Genomic DNA, 16,795 nt, shown 5'->3' with positions numbered 1-16,795 from the left:
GGGCCAGAAGACAGCGATTGGAGGGTTGTCGATCCAACTGTCACATATTTCTGATTTTCGACACACAGGATGGGAAACACCCCCGAAACAATACCGACAAGGGTACAGTGGGTTGCGAACCAAAGGAATCCCGAAGAATAGTTTCGACCAAGAACCCGATGGCGAAAAGAAAACAATCTAACAATGGGGTAGATGCCCATGCGCAAAATTACCGAAAGGAGGAGTCACCTTACTTCGTGACTGGAAAAGACTTCTTCGGAGAAAAACAACTTGCAAACATCCGGACACAACACTAGATGGCAGGAGTATGCAAAGCATGTGTATCTACACCACACATGCCTTGAACATATACTTCGTCAGGTCAGATCGGACTTCCAAAGCTGGCTGCCACATGGGTTCTCCTGGCTTGCCAGAGCGGCAGCCCTGAAGAAGACCATACTGGCGAAAATACGGTTTATTTTCCAGGTGCATCCCAAACAACCCTCGCGAGGGGCCCTTCGCATACTCCCAACAGGAAATGTATCACTTTGTCTGGGCGGATAAAGAGCCCTGAATTAGTAGAAAACTAAGTTAATGACCCCTGGAGAGGGAGGTTTAGGCAGCCCAATTTGCAACACTATTACCAAGCTACACAACTAAGAGCCCTACTGGAATGGTCCCGCAATGAATCCGAAAAGCACTGGATTTTTATGGACTGAACGGTTGCAGGTCAATCTCTGTGGAGGATACCTTTCCTCCATAAAACATCAAACGCTTGCCTCACCACCGAGCTCTACGGCCTTCTTTGCCCTGCTGTCTCTCAGCACAAATCTCCTAGCCAGAAACGTTGGGAGTCCAAAATTGGTCGCACTTTCAAACAGCAGGAATGGGGAGGGGGACATCTACTTCTGTGTCAGACACACAGCCTGCAGTGTCACAGGCATTGAGATGGGGATCAAAGTGGTCACATGCTGGTATCTCAAGCCTCCCTGGCTGCACAAAGGCAATCCAACGTAAGGGCCAGAGTGCAGGCAATATTGTGGCTCCAAGGACACGCCCTCTCACCTGTTGTGGGACTGTCCTAAACTCCCCTACTATTGGACACAGGTACTCGATGACATGGACACTCACTTTAACACACAACTACCCCGCTTACATTATCCTGGGACTACCCAACGCTCTCACCTTCTCACATATATGGTCTCGGAGTGGGAGGGAGAGGGTGTGGAGGGGTGGGGTGGAGTCTTTGTTTTGTAAGTTTGAAAATGTCACAGCTACTGGGCCTTAGGCCACTAATTGCTTTATATATCTAAAACTCAATAAGCAGATTTAAACCATAAAATTCAAAAACAAAAAGGAGGAGTGGCCAAACCTAAAGTATGATGGGTAGGCTCAGACATGGGTCTTGTGCTTACTGTGCCACGGGATTCAAACTATCCCCCTGTAACAAGACTCAAGTAGGTCAAGCTGCACTGTTCCCATTAGAGCAGGGTCAAGACTGATTTGCATATGGGTGGTCTTGATCTAGAGTGGCATAGTGGGGTTAAACGATAGACTAGGATGCGGTTCGAGCGATTGCCAGGGGCTGAGATCAATTGAAGCATTCCATCCTTCACTTTGTTCTTGTAGTAAACACCAGGAGAAACATGGTAAGGGTTCTGTGATCCCGAATTGAAGCTCAAATATCTTCAAATATTGCTGTTTCTCTTATTGACTGTACAGAGGTAGGCCCAAAATAAAGATATGGCTAGAGAATGTAATTGTGCATCTTTCAGTGTGGAATTCTGTAGGTGTCCTGAGAAGTCCTTATATAGGACTTGGTCATCACCTGCCACCTACTGGACTGAACATCGTGCTGCTGGAATTTGGGCACGAAAACTGGGGAGTCCATGAGTGGCAGAGATCTGCAATTCCTCCATCAGGGAACCGTGCAGTAGTGAGTATTGCCAGTAGTCCGACAAGAACTAATACAGCAAGAGCAAAACGACCTCCAACACGACCTATATTTCTTTGCTGATGCAGCAACAGGGCTGAGGATTGCAAAATAAATGAATTCCTTGCTGCTTAACAGAAACTAACCTTGAGGATGTTTGCTAATGGGATGTTCGAATCTCAAAGCAGAGTGGTAGCCTTGACATCCTGAAGCATAATTGTCAAAACTGCAGTACTCTTGTGCGAATGGCGACACTTTTGAAAAGTTGTCTGCTTCTCAGTTTCTCCAGCTACTGTCATAAGTTCAGGTCTGCACCTGTTTATTGGATTAGTGAAAATTATAAATATTGACCAACTTTGGAAACTTGTGAAATTGGTTAAAAGTGTGTTTGGGGTATGTTTGGGGAGCTCAACTTCGTGGCTGATGCCGCGGACCTCCTGCTCTTATTTTCTGTAAATCACAGTTTTTGCATTCTGAACTAAAAACTAAACTAACATTGTCTTCATCAGAATCTGCCCCTACTAGTGGGCAGTGAACCTAGAGCAAGAGGAAAGCCATGTGGGAGGAGAACAGAGAACAGAGCGCAAGACTGGCTCCTGTCAGATGGACAGAAAGGTGCAAAAACCCTGGGTCTCAAATGACTAGTTGGGGGACAATTATATTGTATTGTAATTGAATTTATATAGCGCCTACAACCCCTGACGAGGCTTTGAAGCACTTTTTCGGAGAGTAGCACGCTACTCCGGAACCCATAAAGGATTAGTGGTGAAATTAGTATAGTGAAATATTAAATTAATTTGAGCAGTGGATATGTTAGTCTGTTACGTGGATTGAGAAGGATAGTGGAGGAATATAAGAGGGAAAAGATTTGCATCTATATAGCGCATGCCACCCACGATAAGGCGCTGAAGCGCTTCTAGGCGAGCAGCATGCTACTCCTGAACCAAAAACGAAAAAAGGTTTAATGGTGCATTAGTCTGGGTGAATATGAAATTAATTTGAGCGTTGGACATGTTAGTCGGTTATTTGGATTGAAAAGGATAGTGGAGGGATGGAAGAGAAAAGGGTTTGCATTTATATAGCATTTGCTACTCCTGATGAGGTGCATGTGGGGGAGGAGGCTGTCCAGGATGACACCCAAAGGGTTAGAGTTGTGAGGTAGAGCATAGTAGGGAGAATAACAGAGAAGGTGGCCAACTGTAAAGGTTGGCTGGTAGCCATGTTTTGACTTTGAGGTGCAAGGTTCAGATTCCAACAGTAGCCCACTGAGAGATTCTTTAGGCAAAATCACAAATAAAGGGCAATGCTGATCAAGACCAGCCAATCAATCACCAGAAAAAAAATACGAACGGAACACAACTTTTTTTTCAGTAAATTGCTTATACTAATAGGGCGGATTGCTTGTTCAAACTGCAGGTACCAATTGTGCACAGGCGAATTACAGGTACAGCAGAGTGAGGTAATTAGCAGGTGGATAATTGTCACAAGTTTCCAATTTCTGTCCCGCAGACTGAGGCATTTTTCACAATATGCACATGATTTCACCTGGCCAGGGTTAACAAACAGGAGTTGCACACATTTTACAACAGGAAGTTGTGGGAGGTTTACTCCAAACTTGCAATTCCGACGCAAACTGGAGGGATTCACTGCTACGTAATAAAAAAAAAGTTGAAAGGGTGCAGAAATGCATCACCAACATCCTGGAGAATAACAATATGGGGAAAGTGAAATAAAATATCCTCTGGGACGCCTTGAAGGCAGCAGTAAGAAGTGACTTTCTTGCTGCCTCAATGAGGGTGAACAAAGAAAGGCATGAGAAACAAGAACATTCAGAAGCCTAACTGAAAAAGCTGGAAGAAATACAAAAATCCACCGGCTCTCTAAAAATATTAGGCAAACTTGCACCGATCGGAGCACAGATCAAAGTCCCCCCAACAACAACAAAGCAGAATATGCGCTGCTTTGAGTCCGGCAAAGGTACTATGACAGAGGTAGCAAAGTTGCCAAGCTACTGGCATTCAAACCTTGAGCAAAAATAGCACTTGGTTAGCCACCTTTAAAAAGAGGGCCTGTCAGTTGTGCTTTGGAAACCAAAACCTAACCGAGTCTTTTCGTGAATACTATGAAGAGTGGTAGATCTCAAACCCTCCAATTTCAAAGCTTACAGCTTAACAGCCACAGGAATTCGAGAAACCTTCTTTTACAAAAACCTTCTGCCAAACACTGGTTTCCTTGCTGACCTGTCCATTTAACCATGATCACAGAATCAATGTCCCGGTCTATGATATCTGACGACCCAGACAGACAAAAGTGAAACAAGTATGCAGCTCACATGGGCAGATAGGACGGTAAGCTTCTGACGCAAAACTGTTCACAGGCATGGTAGCGACAAGATTGAGCAAGGTATTATTGGGGCCGGGAGAGTCAGACTGACTTTTGTAGCCAGCAAAAAACTGTAGCAACACCACCAAAAAAAAAGGCACACCTGATTGACAACATTGACAACACTGTAAAAGAAGAAGCCATATTCGTCTCGTTCCACGCCTGGAAGGCATTTGATCAGGTAGATTAGTCATTCTTACACTGAACAACGGCAACCTTTGCCCTAGCTAAGCTTCCACTTAAGAAGCAGGTCCTTAGCACCTATCCGAAACCAAAAGCCCTGGCCAGAGCAAACATTAGTGCCTGGAGTGGGATGATGATAGCAGGAGGTACCAGGCATGGATATCCGCTTTGCCCTCTCCCCCCCTTTTGCTTTCTCAGTGAAGTCACTGGCTGAAAGGATTTGGGGAAACGGTGATATCCAAGGCATACGGATGCATTTGGTTACACAAATTGGCAATGTACAATGATGACATTATGATAACGAGATTGAACCCACCGGTATCCATCCCTGCCCTGACACGGTACCAGATTTCAATTCAACTTTGCGAAACTGCACATACTAAAAAAGTATGATTCCAATGAAGCAAGCAAAAGTTCACTAGACTAACACAAAGATTACTTACCTAGGTGTTTAGTTAGTTACCACTCTGGAGAAAACATGACAAATTAATTGCAACTCCCTGTTGCACTCTATTCAACGAGTGTTACAGTCCTTGCAGAGGGCCCATCTTCGAGCAGGGGAAGCGCATCAGTAAAATGGACCATACCACCGCACATTCTCTACCTCTTTCAGGCAAATGGATTTTATTAATAAGCAAGGCACACAGATGTATCAAATCACATCGAATGAACATTATACGGCTGAGACTAACTATACGTCCCATTGCCTTCTATGAGCAAAACACATTTATTAACTTTTAATATATTATTTGTGGCTAATTGTCTTGTTGGTATTGCTTCATTCTTTAGTAAAAAAAAAAAAGTTTGACAAGTAATTTGTCACTCTTTTCTATTCATCTTGTGTTATCCCTATACAAATATTTGAGCTTCCATCAGATACTATTGTTGTAATATACATTTAGGACTCCTATTACCAGGTGGTTTTGGAGGGCAGCCATTGTTCCTTTTAATGATTACTACCGAGGGGACAGCAAAAAACCTATGAAAATTAATGGGCCTCATTCCTGCTATTTTGGGGTCTAGAAATAAGAGAGTTCATTTCCCTCCATTCTTAAGAGCACTGAGAATTCTTGAGAATGACAGGGAACACGGATGGAGGTCCAAACTGACAAGCGGGATAGTCCTGAGAAGATCAAATAGAACCGAGCTCCAGATAAGACATTATGGACTGATGAAAGCAGGGCTGAAGGGCGAGAATGGAATTTTGCAGTTCAAAGTAGTTAATAAGTGTATGTGTTGACAGCCAATGGTTGTAGGCAAGTGGACGTTTATCTTTATTCATATGAAAACAAAAACAAATTTGAACCATAAAATGTGGTTCAGTAGCCCTCAGATGTGCATAGATAACATACTGATAAGAACAGAAGACCAACATCAAAACAGCTTTCTCCCCCTCGAACGTACGACATCCATATCTGGCACAAGTTGGATGTGGGATTTCAGACTCGGCATCAAATGCTGTAACTAAACTGATGGTTTCACAATTACGAAAAACATAATAAACAGGAGTATTACAAAACATTTCTTATGCATTTACCTGCAAGTCACATTCTCCTGCTTGATCACATATAGGACAATCCAGAGGGTGGTTTGCCAGCAGGAATTCCATCACACCTTCTCTGTGGGGGAAAAAATGTCCGTCTATTACAGAAAATCGTATGTAAAACCAGTAGTTGGAGAATTACTTTTTACTTCACTAAACAAAGTTGTATTCACTGCCACTGAAAACCATTTAAAAACGAGCACGGGCAACGCCAATTAATCTGGATTTGACACACAGTGAGGTACAGAGGGTAAGCAGCTAGGAGTAATGGAGGATGAGAGCAAGGAGGTGTCAGATCGCATGGAAGTCCAAGGAATGGAGACAGATAGGGCGCGGCACTGACAAGAAGAGGAGGTCATGTGTAGCACGGTGGAGACCAGGTCACAGGGATTATAGGAGTAGGGAGCTCGAGTAGAGGCAAGAAGTTCATAAGGGCCTGGGGAAAACATTAGACACTAACAGGAAGACATGACGGACACTAGCAAGAAGACACAGGAGAGGGAATAACAGGCGGTGGAACAAAGGCCAGGAGAAAAGGCACGAACAAGGAGTCAAAAAGAAGTTCAGAACCATACATATAATCACCAAGTTTGTAAACTTAATGTTACAATAGCATAAAAAACAATTAAATTATAGATTATCTTTCAGGCGATTGGTGGAAACTTAACTGGGCGCCTGTGTAAGTATAGAAAAGGTACCTTGCTTTCCTTGACTTTTCGGAGTTTGTCAGAATGTTCCATCCCTTCATAACTGGCATGGCACAGGCTGCAACTGGCTGCAGTAATATGAAAGAAACACCATCAGCAAACAACTCACCAAGATTAGAACACATAATTACTTGCAAATAATAACATGCAGGAGACTTGAAATGAACAACGTGCTTTGTATAAGCAACAAGAGCCTAGGCAGCATCAGGGGTGTCCTGCACAGACAGAATGTGAGACCATTTTATAAAAGGACCCACTAAGAGCCCCATGCCCAGCAGTTCTGACCAGTGACTTTTCTGTGGCACCAGTGACTCCACGAATAGAGGCACGACATACAAAAGGGTCCCGTTGCCTTCAAAGAGACTGCCCATTCGAGAAACCTTAGTTATAATCCATACTGGAGTATTATTATTATTCAGCACTTAACGTTATTTGCTCAGAAACATCAAACGTGGTTATCTCCCTACACCTTAAATAGTAAACGAGGAATACGCAAACATGAGTGATGTAAAACTGTTACTATGAAATGCTGTTTGGTACTTTCCCAATTAAATCTTTCTCATCTTCTTACTATCAAATATAATATGGTTAGAACCAGATCCCAGCAGAATACTGCTCAAACTTAAGCACCTCAGGTCTGAGAAGCCTCACACGACTCCTTGCATTAAATCTCAATAATCGCTCAGCAAGGCAAGCTAGCCAGGACATTTGTTAGCTCATAGGAGGTGCCCCATATCGTGTGCTCCTTCAACAATCGGCTAGTAGCTTTGCACCCAGTGTACTGGCGGATATGTCATGCTTCATTCAGACAGGAGTTCAGCAATGAGGTACAGCTTAAGCAGCTCTGTCATCCTGTCAAAAGCGGAGACCGATTCAGAATGCTGTTACTAGAAAACGGTTTAGTGTCGGAAACTTAGACCAGGCCTCTTGCCTGTATGATTCATGCCCTTATTACCAGCAAGGAAAAAATGCCATTTTAAAATTGCATTTCAATGGGTCTCTATCCAGAATGGTCCAAAAATCTAAAAGAAGTAATTTTAGATCATCCCAATCATCAGACGCTCACCTTTCTCGCCACTGCTCAAAATTCTAGTCATGAGCAGCAATGCCCATACCATGCAAAGAGTCCAACTCTTCCAAAAATGATTGAAAATGGAAAAAAGAAAATCCCTTTGAATGCCAAAATATCCTGAAAACTTGGCTTTTCTCTTTATAATGAAACCAGCTGACTTCTTGAGTGACTGCCTATCCTAGACATTACACGCGCATCTTTTTCCGGAGGCATATTGAAACCTAGGCTAAGAGTCGCAATTTAATTTTTTTGCTAGGTGTACCATTGTGAGTGCAGCTCCCATGCCTAGTCTTTGAACGTAGAACCCGATTGAAGCTGTTGAAGTTATGCCATTATTTAAAATAAGTAATCAAAAAGGTCTTGCAACTACAAAGTAGCAGCATCTGCTATGCGCACGTTACCTTGGGAGCTTTCTCAATTTCCACAAGGCACATCCGACAGTTTCCAGCAACAGACAAACGTTCATGGTAACAGAAACGAGGGATCTGCATGCCGACTTTTTCACAGGCCTAAAATAAAATAAGAAAAGAAAAAAGGAATTAAAACTTATGTGCAAGTACTTCATTTCAAGTAACTTAGCTCTGAAGATACATGACATATTAAGTCTACAACAAACGTTTATCATCATCATCATCATCAATTCACATCCCCTGCTTTTAATTGCTGCTTTAGAGCCATGCACCCATTATAATTACTGAACCAGGTGACCACTTGTAAGGTGGATAACCGAGTCAGAGAAGAATATTTTCTGTCTAAACCATCAGCGTGCAGCAGAGGGACAACTCTGCTATCCAACCCCCCGGGGCGAAAGCTCAAGTGTCTACAAGCGTGGTTCTAAACATTTTAGAATCACAGCCCACTTTTTAATAACCACAAACGTTTGCGACCCACCTACCTTTAGTGGGTGATTTTGATTTTTGTATCCTACTACAAGTATCACGTAGTAGCTCAGACATTTACAGACGGTACATTTTACAATGAAATGACCACTAACTTTGCACAGATAGAATTTCTCTCTTAAAACTATATAGCACTCAAATGATTATGTGTGGAAATTACTTCTCTGTGAATATTTATCACTTGTGCATCACCAGATATAGCGTTTTGATCCCAATAAAAATCTGTTTGCAGCAAACTTAAGAATTTAAAAAATGTGCTTCATTTTTGTGTTCCTAACTGATGAATACATAAAGTTCATTTATTTATATTTTGTCGTGTGTTGCAAACAAAACGACATCCTACAGCCTTCTCTTTCACGCTCCCTGTACCACTAAGATTCTTCACTTTAACCCTTTCTGTGCCAAGGACATAACAGTTATGTCCTCCGCCACAATGGCTGTTTGCAGAGGACTTAACCGTTACATCCTCTGCACACGTCTGGGAATTCCCTCTGTTATTTACAGCAGTGGGATTTCATTTTTTTTCCTCAGGAGCCGGGAAAGACTTCCCCTGCCATTTGTATCGGGAGACCTGGGGCAATGCCGGGTGGAAGGAGTCTGGCTCCCTGCAGATTTCAGAACTTTCCATTACAGAAATGTGAGGAAAATGTCTTTTTTGTAGTCAAAGTTTGAGGTTTGCAAGAGATTCTTGGTAACAAAATGTGGTAAGAGCCACGCAAGAAAGCCCACCCTGGATAGCCCTAGGTGGGCTAGGTTTCCCTGGGTACTGGCTGAGCTAGGATCCAAAATCTAAGGAAACAAAAATGGTAGAACAAGTGTTATCATTTTACAAGGCCCAGGGAGCCTTCACATGTGTGGCCAGGTCCAGGAGCTCCGACCGGGCCAAAGTGTTCCATCCTCCAGCCTGCCGCACCGACAAGGGCCCGGGACGGGGTTATATCGGGCCACGGGACATGGTTCCATCAAGCCCTGGGAGACTTCCCCCGCTTCACCTGCGTGAAAATATGCCTGTGGGCCCAGGGTAGGAGCCCAGTCAGGATCCTCTCCGCAGTCCCGTGCCTGAGGCCCAGCTGGGGCTACGAGCACCCGGGCCGCAGGGTCCCCTGAGAATGTCCATTTTATCGCACACCATGCTTTTCACTGGGGCGACCACATGACTGGGCTGCCCTGCAAGCCCCGATGAGAGCTCATTTGCTTTCTTGAGCCCAGCCAGGGTTCCAAGAGGTCGGGTGCATACGCACCTTCGGTCCCCTCTGTCACTCAGTGCGCACGGATTAAAAGAAAGAAAGGTGACCTTCCTCTGTATTACTAGAGACAGGGTACCCAAGACCCCTTATGGTCTGGTGGTTCTCAGCCTGCGACCACATGGCCAGGACTGGGGCCTTGGCGGGCCCGGGGGTGGGGTACCTATCCTGATCGCTGTCCTCAGGCCTGCCGTGTGAGAGTACCCGGGATGGGGTCCCCACGGTCCCAGTGAGGCCCCCCCATGTGCAGTCGGATCCAGGTGCTCGCCCTGGGCGGGTGCTCCCAACCTGGGCTCCGTCCTGTCGCCCTGCCAAGGGCCCAGGACAGGGTCCATCAGGCCCAAGGAGGCTGTCCCTGCTTGGCTGGGTTCAGAAGCTCTGACCGGGGCCCAAGAGGGCCCTGGGGTGGGGGCCCCACACCCTGGCTTTGTCCAACTGCCCACAGCATGGCAAAGCCCCTGGGACAGATTCCCGCGGAGGCCACCCTGTGCAGCCGGGTCCAGGAGCTTTGACCGGGCCCCAGGGCTTCTGCCGGGCCTGGACTCCATCCTCAGGGCTGCCGCCCTGCCAAGGGCCGTGAGAGTCTTCCCTTGCTTGGTTGTGTTCAGAAGCTGTGACTGGGGCCACTGAGGGCCCTGGTGTGGTTCCCCTTACCCCCACCCTAGGCTCTGTCCTCCGGCCTGCCAAATAGCCAAGGAACCCCAGGAGGTCGCCCACACTTCATCTGCATGTCGGAGCGCCATCAGGGGACCGCTCGCAGTTCCATGCCCGAGGCCCAGCTGGGACTCCGAGCAGCCCTTTCATTGAGGCACAGCGCAACCAGATGGCCATTCTTTAAGCCTGGCCATATGGTTGTGTCGAGCCCCTTGGTCATCTGGTCGTGCGCAATGGTTTCCATTGGCACTACCAGATGGCTGGGCTGCCCTGGAAGTCCCGATGAGGGCGATCTTGCTTCCATGAGCCCAGCCAGGGATCCAAGAGGTCGGATGCGTTTACGGTCCCCCCTGTCACTCAGTGAGCATAGATTACAAGAAAGGGGGTTATTTTTCCTCCGGATTACTAGGGACAGGGTACCATAGACCCCCTTGTGTTCTGGCGGTACTGCCAGAGCCCGGGTCTGCTCCTGCATACCAGCCCGCTGATGGGCCTTTTCTCCGCGCCGTCCTTCCCAGAGAGCAGGAAGTAACACGTAGTAGACATCCCAGCTGCCCTGGAAGTCCTGGTGAGGGCTCAGTTGCTTCCTTAAGCCCATGCAGGGCTCAGGAGGTTGAGTGTATTTGTGCTGGTGGTTCCCTGTGTCCCTCGGTGCATAAGGAATACAAGTAAGTGTGATAGCATTCCTCTGGATTATTAGGCACAGGGTACTCCAGATCCTCTTGTGGTCCAGCGGTTCTCAGACCAGAAGCTGTGCAAAAGTTGTCCCACGTCAGATGTTGGTGAAGGGGTGTCCGGCGGCAGCACCAACAACCCTTGGTAGCCGCAACTGATGTGGTAGAAAAAAGGACCAGCATGCTCCATGGACTCACTGACAGCAGGAGAGTCAGAGCAGGCCGCGAGCTAGCCAGGGAGCCCACTGAAGCAGTAAAAGACCCTCAGGAAGATCCAAAGGCACATGAGTCACAAGAACGACTCAAGCAGCTCACCAAAGATGAAGGCCCAAAGTGCAGAGGATGCAGTGATGGTGCTGATCTTGGAGGGAACAGAGACTGGAGCTTCTTGTAGCCCGAAGATCTCTGAAGTGCAGGGCCAAACATGCCTTGGCAGCGACAAGTCGACGTGGTGCACAAGGATTCGGTATAAGCGGTTTCTGATAAGGGATACAGGCCTCAAAATTGCAGAGGGGAAAGGTTAGACCTTGAGGGAGTTGCAGAACCACCACCTGTGTTGCTGAGCCTCGGGAAGTCTGTAGGAAGACAAGAGCAGCAGACCAGTCAGCTTTGTTCCGGCGCCTGCAGATGCACGGGAGGGACTCCTCCACTCTTCTTCAGGTGTCCTTGATGCCCACAGGCCTGTCGAAGAATCTGGCAGAAGCACAGACAAAGAACTTTAAGAACAGTGAGACTAGGAGCAACAGGAGTCTTCCTTGGTGCAGTCTCTATTCCAGTCGGAGTCAAACGAAGTCCAAGTGTCCAAACGGTCGAAGAGCAACGTAGTTTCAGGCTTGAATCTTTTGAACCACTGGTGAGGAAATTAAACTGTTACATTAAGTGCCCTGGTGTAGGCTACTAATGCTGCTAGGGGTACCTTTGGTTATGAATAGGTTAGTGCACAATCCAACAGGAAGAGTCAGACATGTTAGTAAAGTTTTCCGTTTTGTTCCTACCTCCATTATTTTCTTTGTGCACAAGTGGATACATCTCCTCCACTTTGCACCGTAACATTGTCTTGTGGTAGGCTTCCTTGCCTCCTTTAGTATTTCCATGGTTCTAGGTAGCAACTGTAGATGTCCGAACTCTATGTATTCAGGCACCAGGACACTAGATTGAGTGTTTGGCTGTGGGTTGTTCACTGCCCCCCTTGCATTGTGAGGAGGTTCCGTTCTGGTCTTGATCATTTGCCCCTGGATATCTCTAGTGGGTTCGTGTACCAGATTTTAGTGGAATTGGTGGAAAGGCGTAGGCAAATCTCCTTGACCATTTCAGTGACAGGGCATTCCCCTCTGATTGGTGGTGTTGAAACCTGGAGGCAAAAAGTTGTCATTTTCTGTTCTCTGCTGTTGCGAACAGATCAATCGTTGGATAGCCCAGTCCCGATGATCTTTTTCAGTGCTTCCTGTCTCAGTTCCCATTCGTGGGAGCTGCTTTGTCTGCTTAGTATGTCCGCCTCCATGTTTTCTTTCTCTGGTAGGTGGATAGTTTGCAGGATGGTCCTCTTTGGTATTGCCCATTGCCATATTTCCTGGGCTAGTTTGCTTAGAATACATTATTTTGTGCCTCCCTCTTTTTCATTTTTATTTACTAAGTTTAATACAGTGCAAACATGACCCTTTTGGTTATCAGAGTACACCAGGAAGCAAAAAAGGTAATTGGATAGGAGTATACAATTGTGGAAGAGTAAAATTGGTTAGAGTATTTCACTGAGGATAGTAGTTTTAAGATATCAAATTCGCCAGTAGTCTTAAAGATGGACCAAAGAGGCATTATTTTTTGGTTTAGGGGAGGGGCTTTGAGGGCTCTGTCCCAGAAGTATGGGTGAGTGAGATGAAGGGTCGTTGGTAGATAAGCGCTCTACAGCGTTTTGGAGATCACAGGGTGGAGGTAGGATGTTGTTACCTGAGAGCGGATAGCATGCGTGGGTTGATACGTCTGATACGACTAAAATATCCACAATGGGGGCTGAGGATCTATTAAGCCATGTTTCAGTGGGTAGTAGGAGATTCAGGTCAAGAGTAAGGATAAGGTCATTTATAGCAGCATGTTTCATTGCAGATCTGCAGTGGAGTAGAGCACATTTTGGGTTAGTTTCGGTTATAGTTGTGGATGGAAGAGATATGGAGACTCGTTTGAGGTTGGATTTAGTGATGGGCCTTAAAATGAAATTAGGGTCCCTATTTGGGTGAGTGATGATAGACTGTATTTTCTCCACATGCATAGTGTGTTTGATAGGAGTTTGGTTGTAGGAGTTGTGAAGGGAGAGGAAATCATTGTTGGATAAGTGACTAGCCATTCTATTGGGTTCGGAGGAAAGGTCTAGATTTGGTTTACAGCTCCATTTAGGTAGAGGGGACCTGGTGCTAGCAGGGCTGTTGGCAATAAGGTGTTTGAAGGTGGCAGTGTTCTGGGTCAGACAGTGCTTTTTTAGGTCTCGCCTAGCTATTGCGATAGCAATCGCTATGCTAGACTATAGTAAGGGGCTCCCAAAAGTGCTCCCAAAAGTGCTCCCAAAAGTGGATTGCATGGCGAGCACGCACACAATCACGTGCATTGTGGCGCCATGCAATCCGCTTTTGTGAAGCGCTTCAGCCCACTGGCGACGGGCGTGCGGTTACGTGCACAATGACGAGCAGAGGCGCCATATGGCTTTCCTCTCTCGTCATGGTGCGTGCACATCGCACACCACTCGCCAGCCAGCCTGCTTTCACTTTTGCGCCTCAATGCTCCTCCCCCTCCCCCACCACAGAGCGCGTCTCGCGGCCCCTTCCTGTATGCGAGGCTCGCCGGGGCCGCGCTTATTTTAAAGATAATTATTATTTATTTCGGTTTCTTGCAGCAAAAAGATCAATTTATCATCCGAATACATCATCATCAGAGCTCAATTCCTTCAGGGGCAGATTAAAGTGCTAGCAGTGTTTTTCTTAAATTGTAAAGTGCAAACTAAATTAAGCAGAGTAAGAAAATAGATTGTAAAGTTTGAAACTTAAATTCTGCCACATAAAATAAATGCATTTATTGCCTAAAAATTGAAACAAGCATTTCAATTTGTTAGAAAAAACATTGTATATAACTAAATTAATCAGATAATAAATAATACTAGATTTACAACTCCTAATGAAACTTGCAATAATAAAAAGTTATTTGCGGCGGCAAAGACGTGAAAGTGCATTTTACAGTGTCAATATTATTTGTTGAACAAACGTGTAGTGCAACAGTTAAAACAAAGCAGTTTTTACCAGATATATATAACAAACTCCACTCTCCTCAAATCCATCCATGCTTTCACTCTTCATAAACATACAAAGCTAGCGTCGGAAATACCTTGACTCGATAATATCAATAAAGCAATATTTCATTTAATAATAAACACCTTGGCATACTTCCAAACCTTAATAAACCTTCTTACGTTGCCTATCCGCTTCACATACAAGAGCTCTTTAGCTTACACAGTGTTTACTTTTTCAGCCACGTATTGCAGTTTGGGAGGATCAGGTGATTTCCAAAGAAAAATTATACAACGTGCCAATAGCATTGTGATAAATCCACCAACTATGTGCGGTTTAATGTTTAACTGCTTAGAACAGCCCAATAAAATGGCATTTGCATCTGCTGTATACTCTATCACAAGGGAGTCCCCCATAGACCTCAGGGCCCTTAGCTATAATGCCTTAACACTAACACATTCCGAGATAATATGAATCCAGCAACCACACCCCCAACCACACACACCCAACCAACCACACATAACCACACACACAACCACACACCCAACTGCACACACCCAACCGCACACCCCCAACCGCACACACCCCCAACCACACCAGCACCGACAACCACACAACCACACACACACACAACCACACACACAACCACACACACAACCACACACACAACCACACACACACACACACGCAACCACACACGCAACCACACACACACACACACGCAACCACACACGCAACCACACACACACACACAACCACACACACACACACAACCACACACACACACAACCACACACACACACACACACACACACACACACACACGCAACCACACACACACACACACGCAACCACACACGCAACCACACACACACACACAACCACACACACACACACAACCACACACACACACAACCACACACACACACACACACACACAACCATTGGCATAGCCAATAGGTCTCGCCTTTGGGACCTTATAAGTGTTTAGCCACGCAACAGTTGATGTGGTTGCACCAAGGATATTGTGCTGCATAACTAAATACTTAGAAGGTCCCAAAAGCGAGACCTATTGGCTATGCCAATGCTTGTTTTATTTGTACCTTTATATTCCAGTTTCGAGGTATTGTGTTATTCAGGATGTCGGACCTCATCAGATGTAATTCTGGTTTTAGGTTGTAGAGCGTTGACCAGAGTGGAAGTACTGTAGGATTGATTTGGAGGAGATGGGTGAGAGGAATTGGGGGTGAATGGGGATATTAAAGGTTTGGGGAAGACCCGGGATATTGGGATGGAGTATTGGTCAATGACCGTGCAATTGTATATGGCTCGAGTGGTTGGGAGGAAGGAGGATTTGGGAGTTGGAGACAGAGTGGTGAGTCAGATTTAGACCCTTACTGGGGAGAGCTGTGTCTTGGAGGGATCTTGTATGGGGGATTTAAGATTGTTAGAGATGGCAAACAGCTTCATAGTGTTAGATTATTGATTGTGAGAGGAGTTGATGTTACTCCAGAGATAAGCATTAATGTTTGGTTCACTTTTTGATTGGGGAGGGGAGTTGGTAGGGAGATGGTGGCTTATGGAGGGTTCATACCTCTCAGAGGTAGTATTCTGTACTGTGGCGATGTGGCGACTTGTGTTAGGGTCATCGCTCTCAAGGCGGGGCGAGAGCAGTCAGCATTGTAATAGAGCCAGGTTTGGGAGCGAGGGTGGAAGGCACAGGAGAGTGGTAGGAAAAGGTGAGGGATGGAGTGTATGGTGTGTGTGTAACGCTCTGTGGACGTAGTATTTTGTCATGGAGGCAGAGTGGAGGTTACATCATTGCACATCTCATCTTGAATGTAGGAGAAGAGATCGTCAAACAGCTCCAGGTTGAGATTAGATGATTAGACGAGTACAGTGCAGTTGTTGTAAATAGTGATGATGGTTTTAGCATTATAGATGGATGAGGGTGCGATAGCAAGTTTGAGGCCATGCAGAATGTTCTTAGTAGAGGTAACCTGGAGTATGGAGGATAAAGCTTTTCTCCATGGAGGGCGATGGTTGGTGAAAAAACGAGCCCCTATTGCAGCAGAAGTAGGAATTTACAAGTGTTTCTTTATTCCATTTGAGCATTTTGTGTTTGAGGTTTTTTGCAGCATTTTGGATTACTTTTGATGGTTAATTGATTTAAAACAAATTATGCCTGGCGGCAGATAGTAGGGGGCTCAGTGTATTGTTATAGCAGGATTCCATGGTGAGGTCATTAGACAGGTT

The 16,795-nt window shown here is 45.7% G+C and overlaps 1 protein-coding gene across 2 annotated transcripts in view; it reads right to left on the bottom strand.

Moving 5' to 3' along the window:
- NDUFS1 (NADH:ubiquinone oxidoreductase core subunit S1) overlaps positions 1-16,795 on the bottom strand; it is a 568,511-nt gene that overhangs the window by 411,537 nt on the left and 140,179 nt on the right. For both annotated transcript variants that reach the window (XM_085648921.1, XM_085648922.1), the window contains 3 exons: positions 8,201-8,308; positions 6,719-6,795; positions 6,015-6,096 (listed from right to left, as the gene is read on the bottom strand). In XM_085648921.1, coding sequence (XP_085505047.1) covers positions 6,015-6,096; positions 6,719-6,795; positions 8,201-8,308 — 267 coding nt within the window. The remainder of the gene's footprint in view (positions 1-6,014; positions 6,097-6,718; positions 6,796-8,200; positions 8,309-16,795) is intronic.

This window comes from Triturus cristatus, chromosome 3_2 (genome assembly GCF_964204655.1).
Source record: "Triturus cristatus chromosome 3_2, aTriCri1.1, whole genome shotgun sequence".
NCBI lineage: Eukaryota > Metazoa > Chordata > Amphibia > Caudata > Salamandridae > Triturus > Triturus cristatus.
Note: the sequence above shows the minus strand (reverse complement) of the source record. Positions and strands in the feature narration are given on the sequence as shown.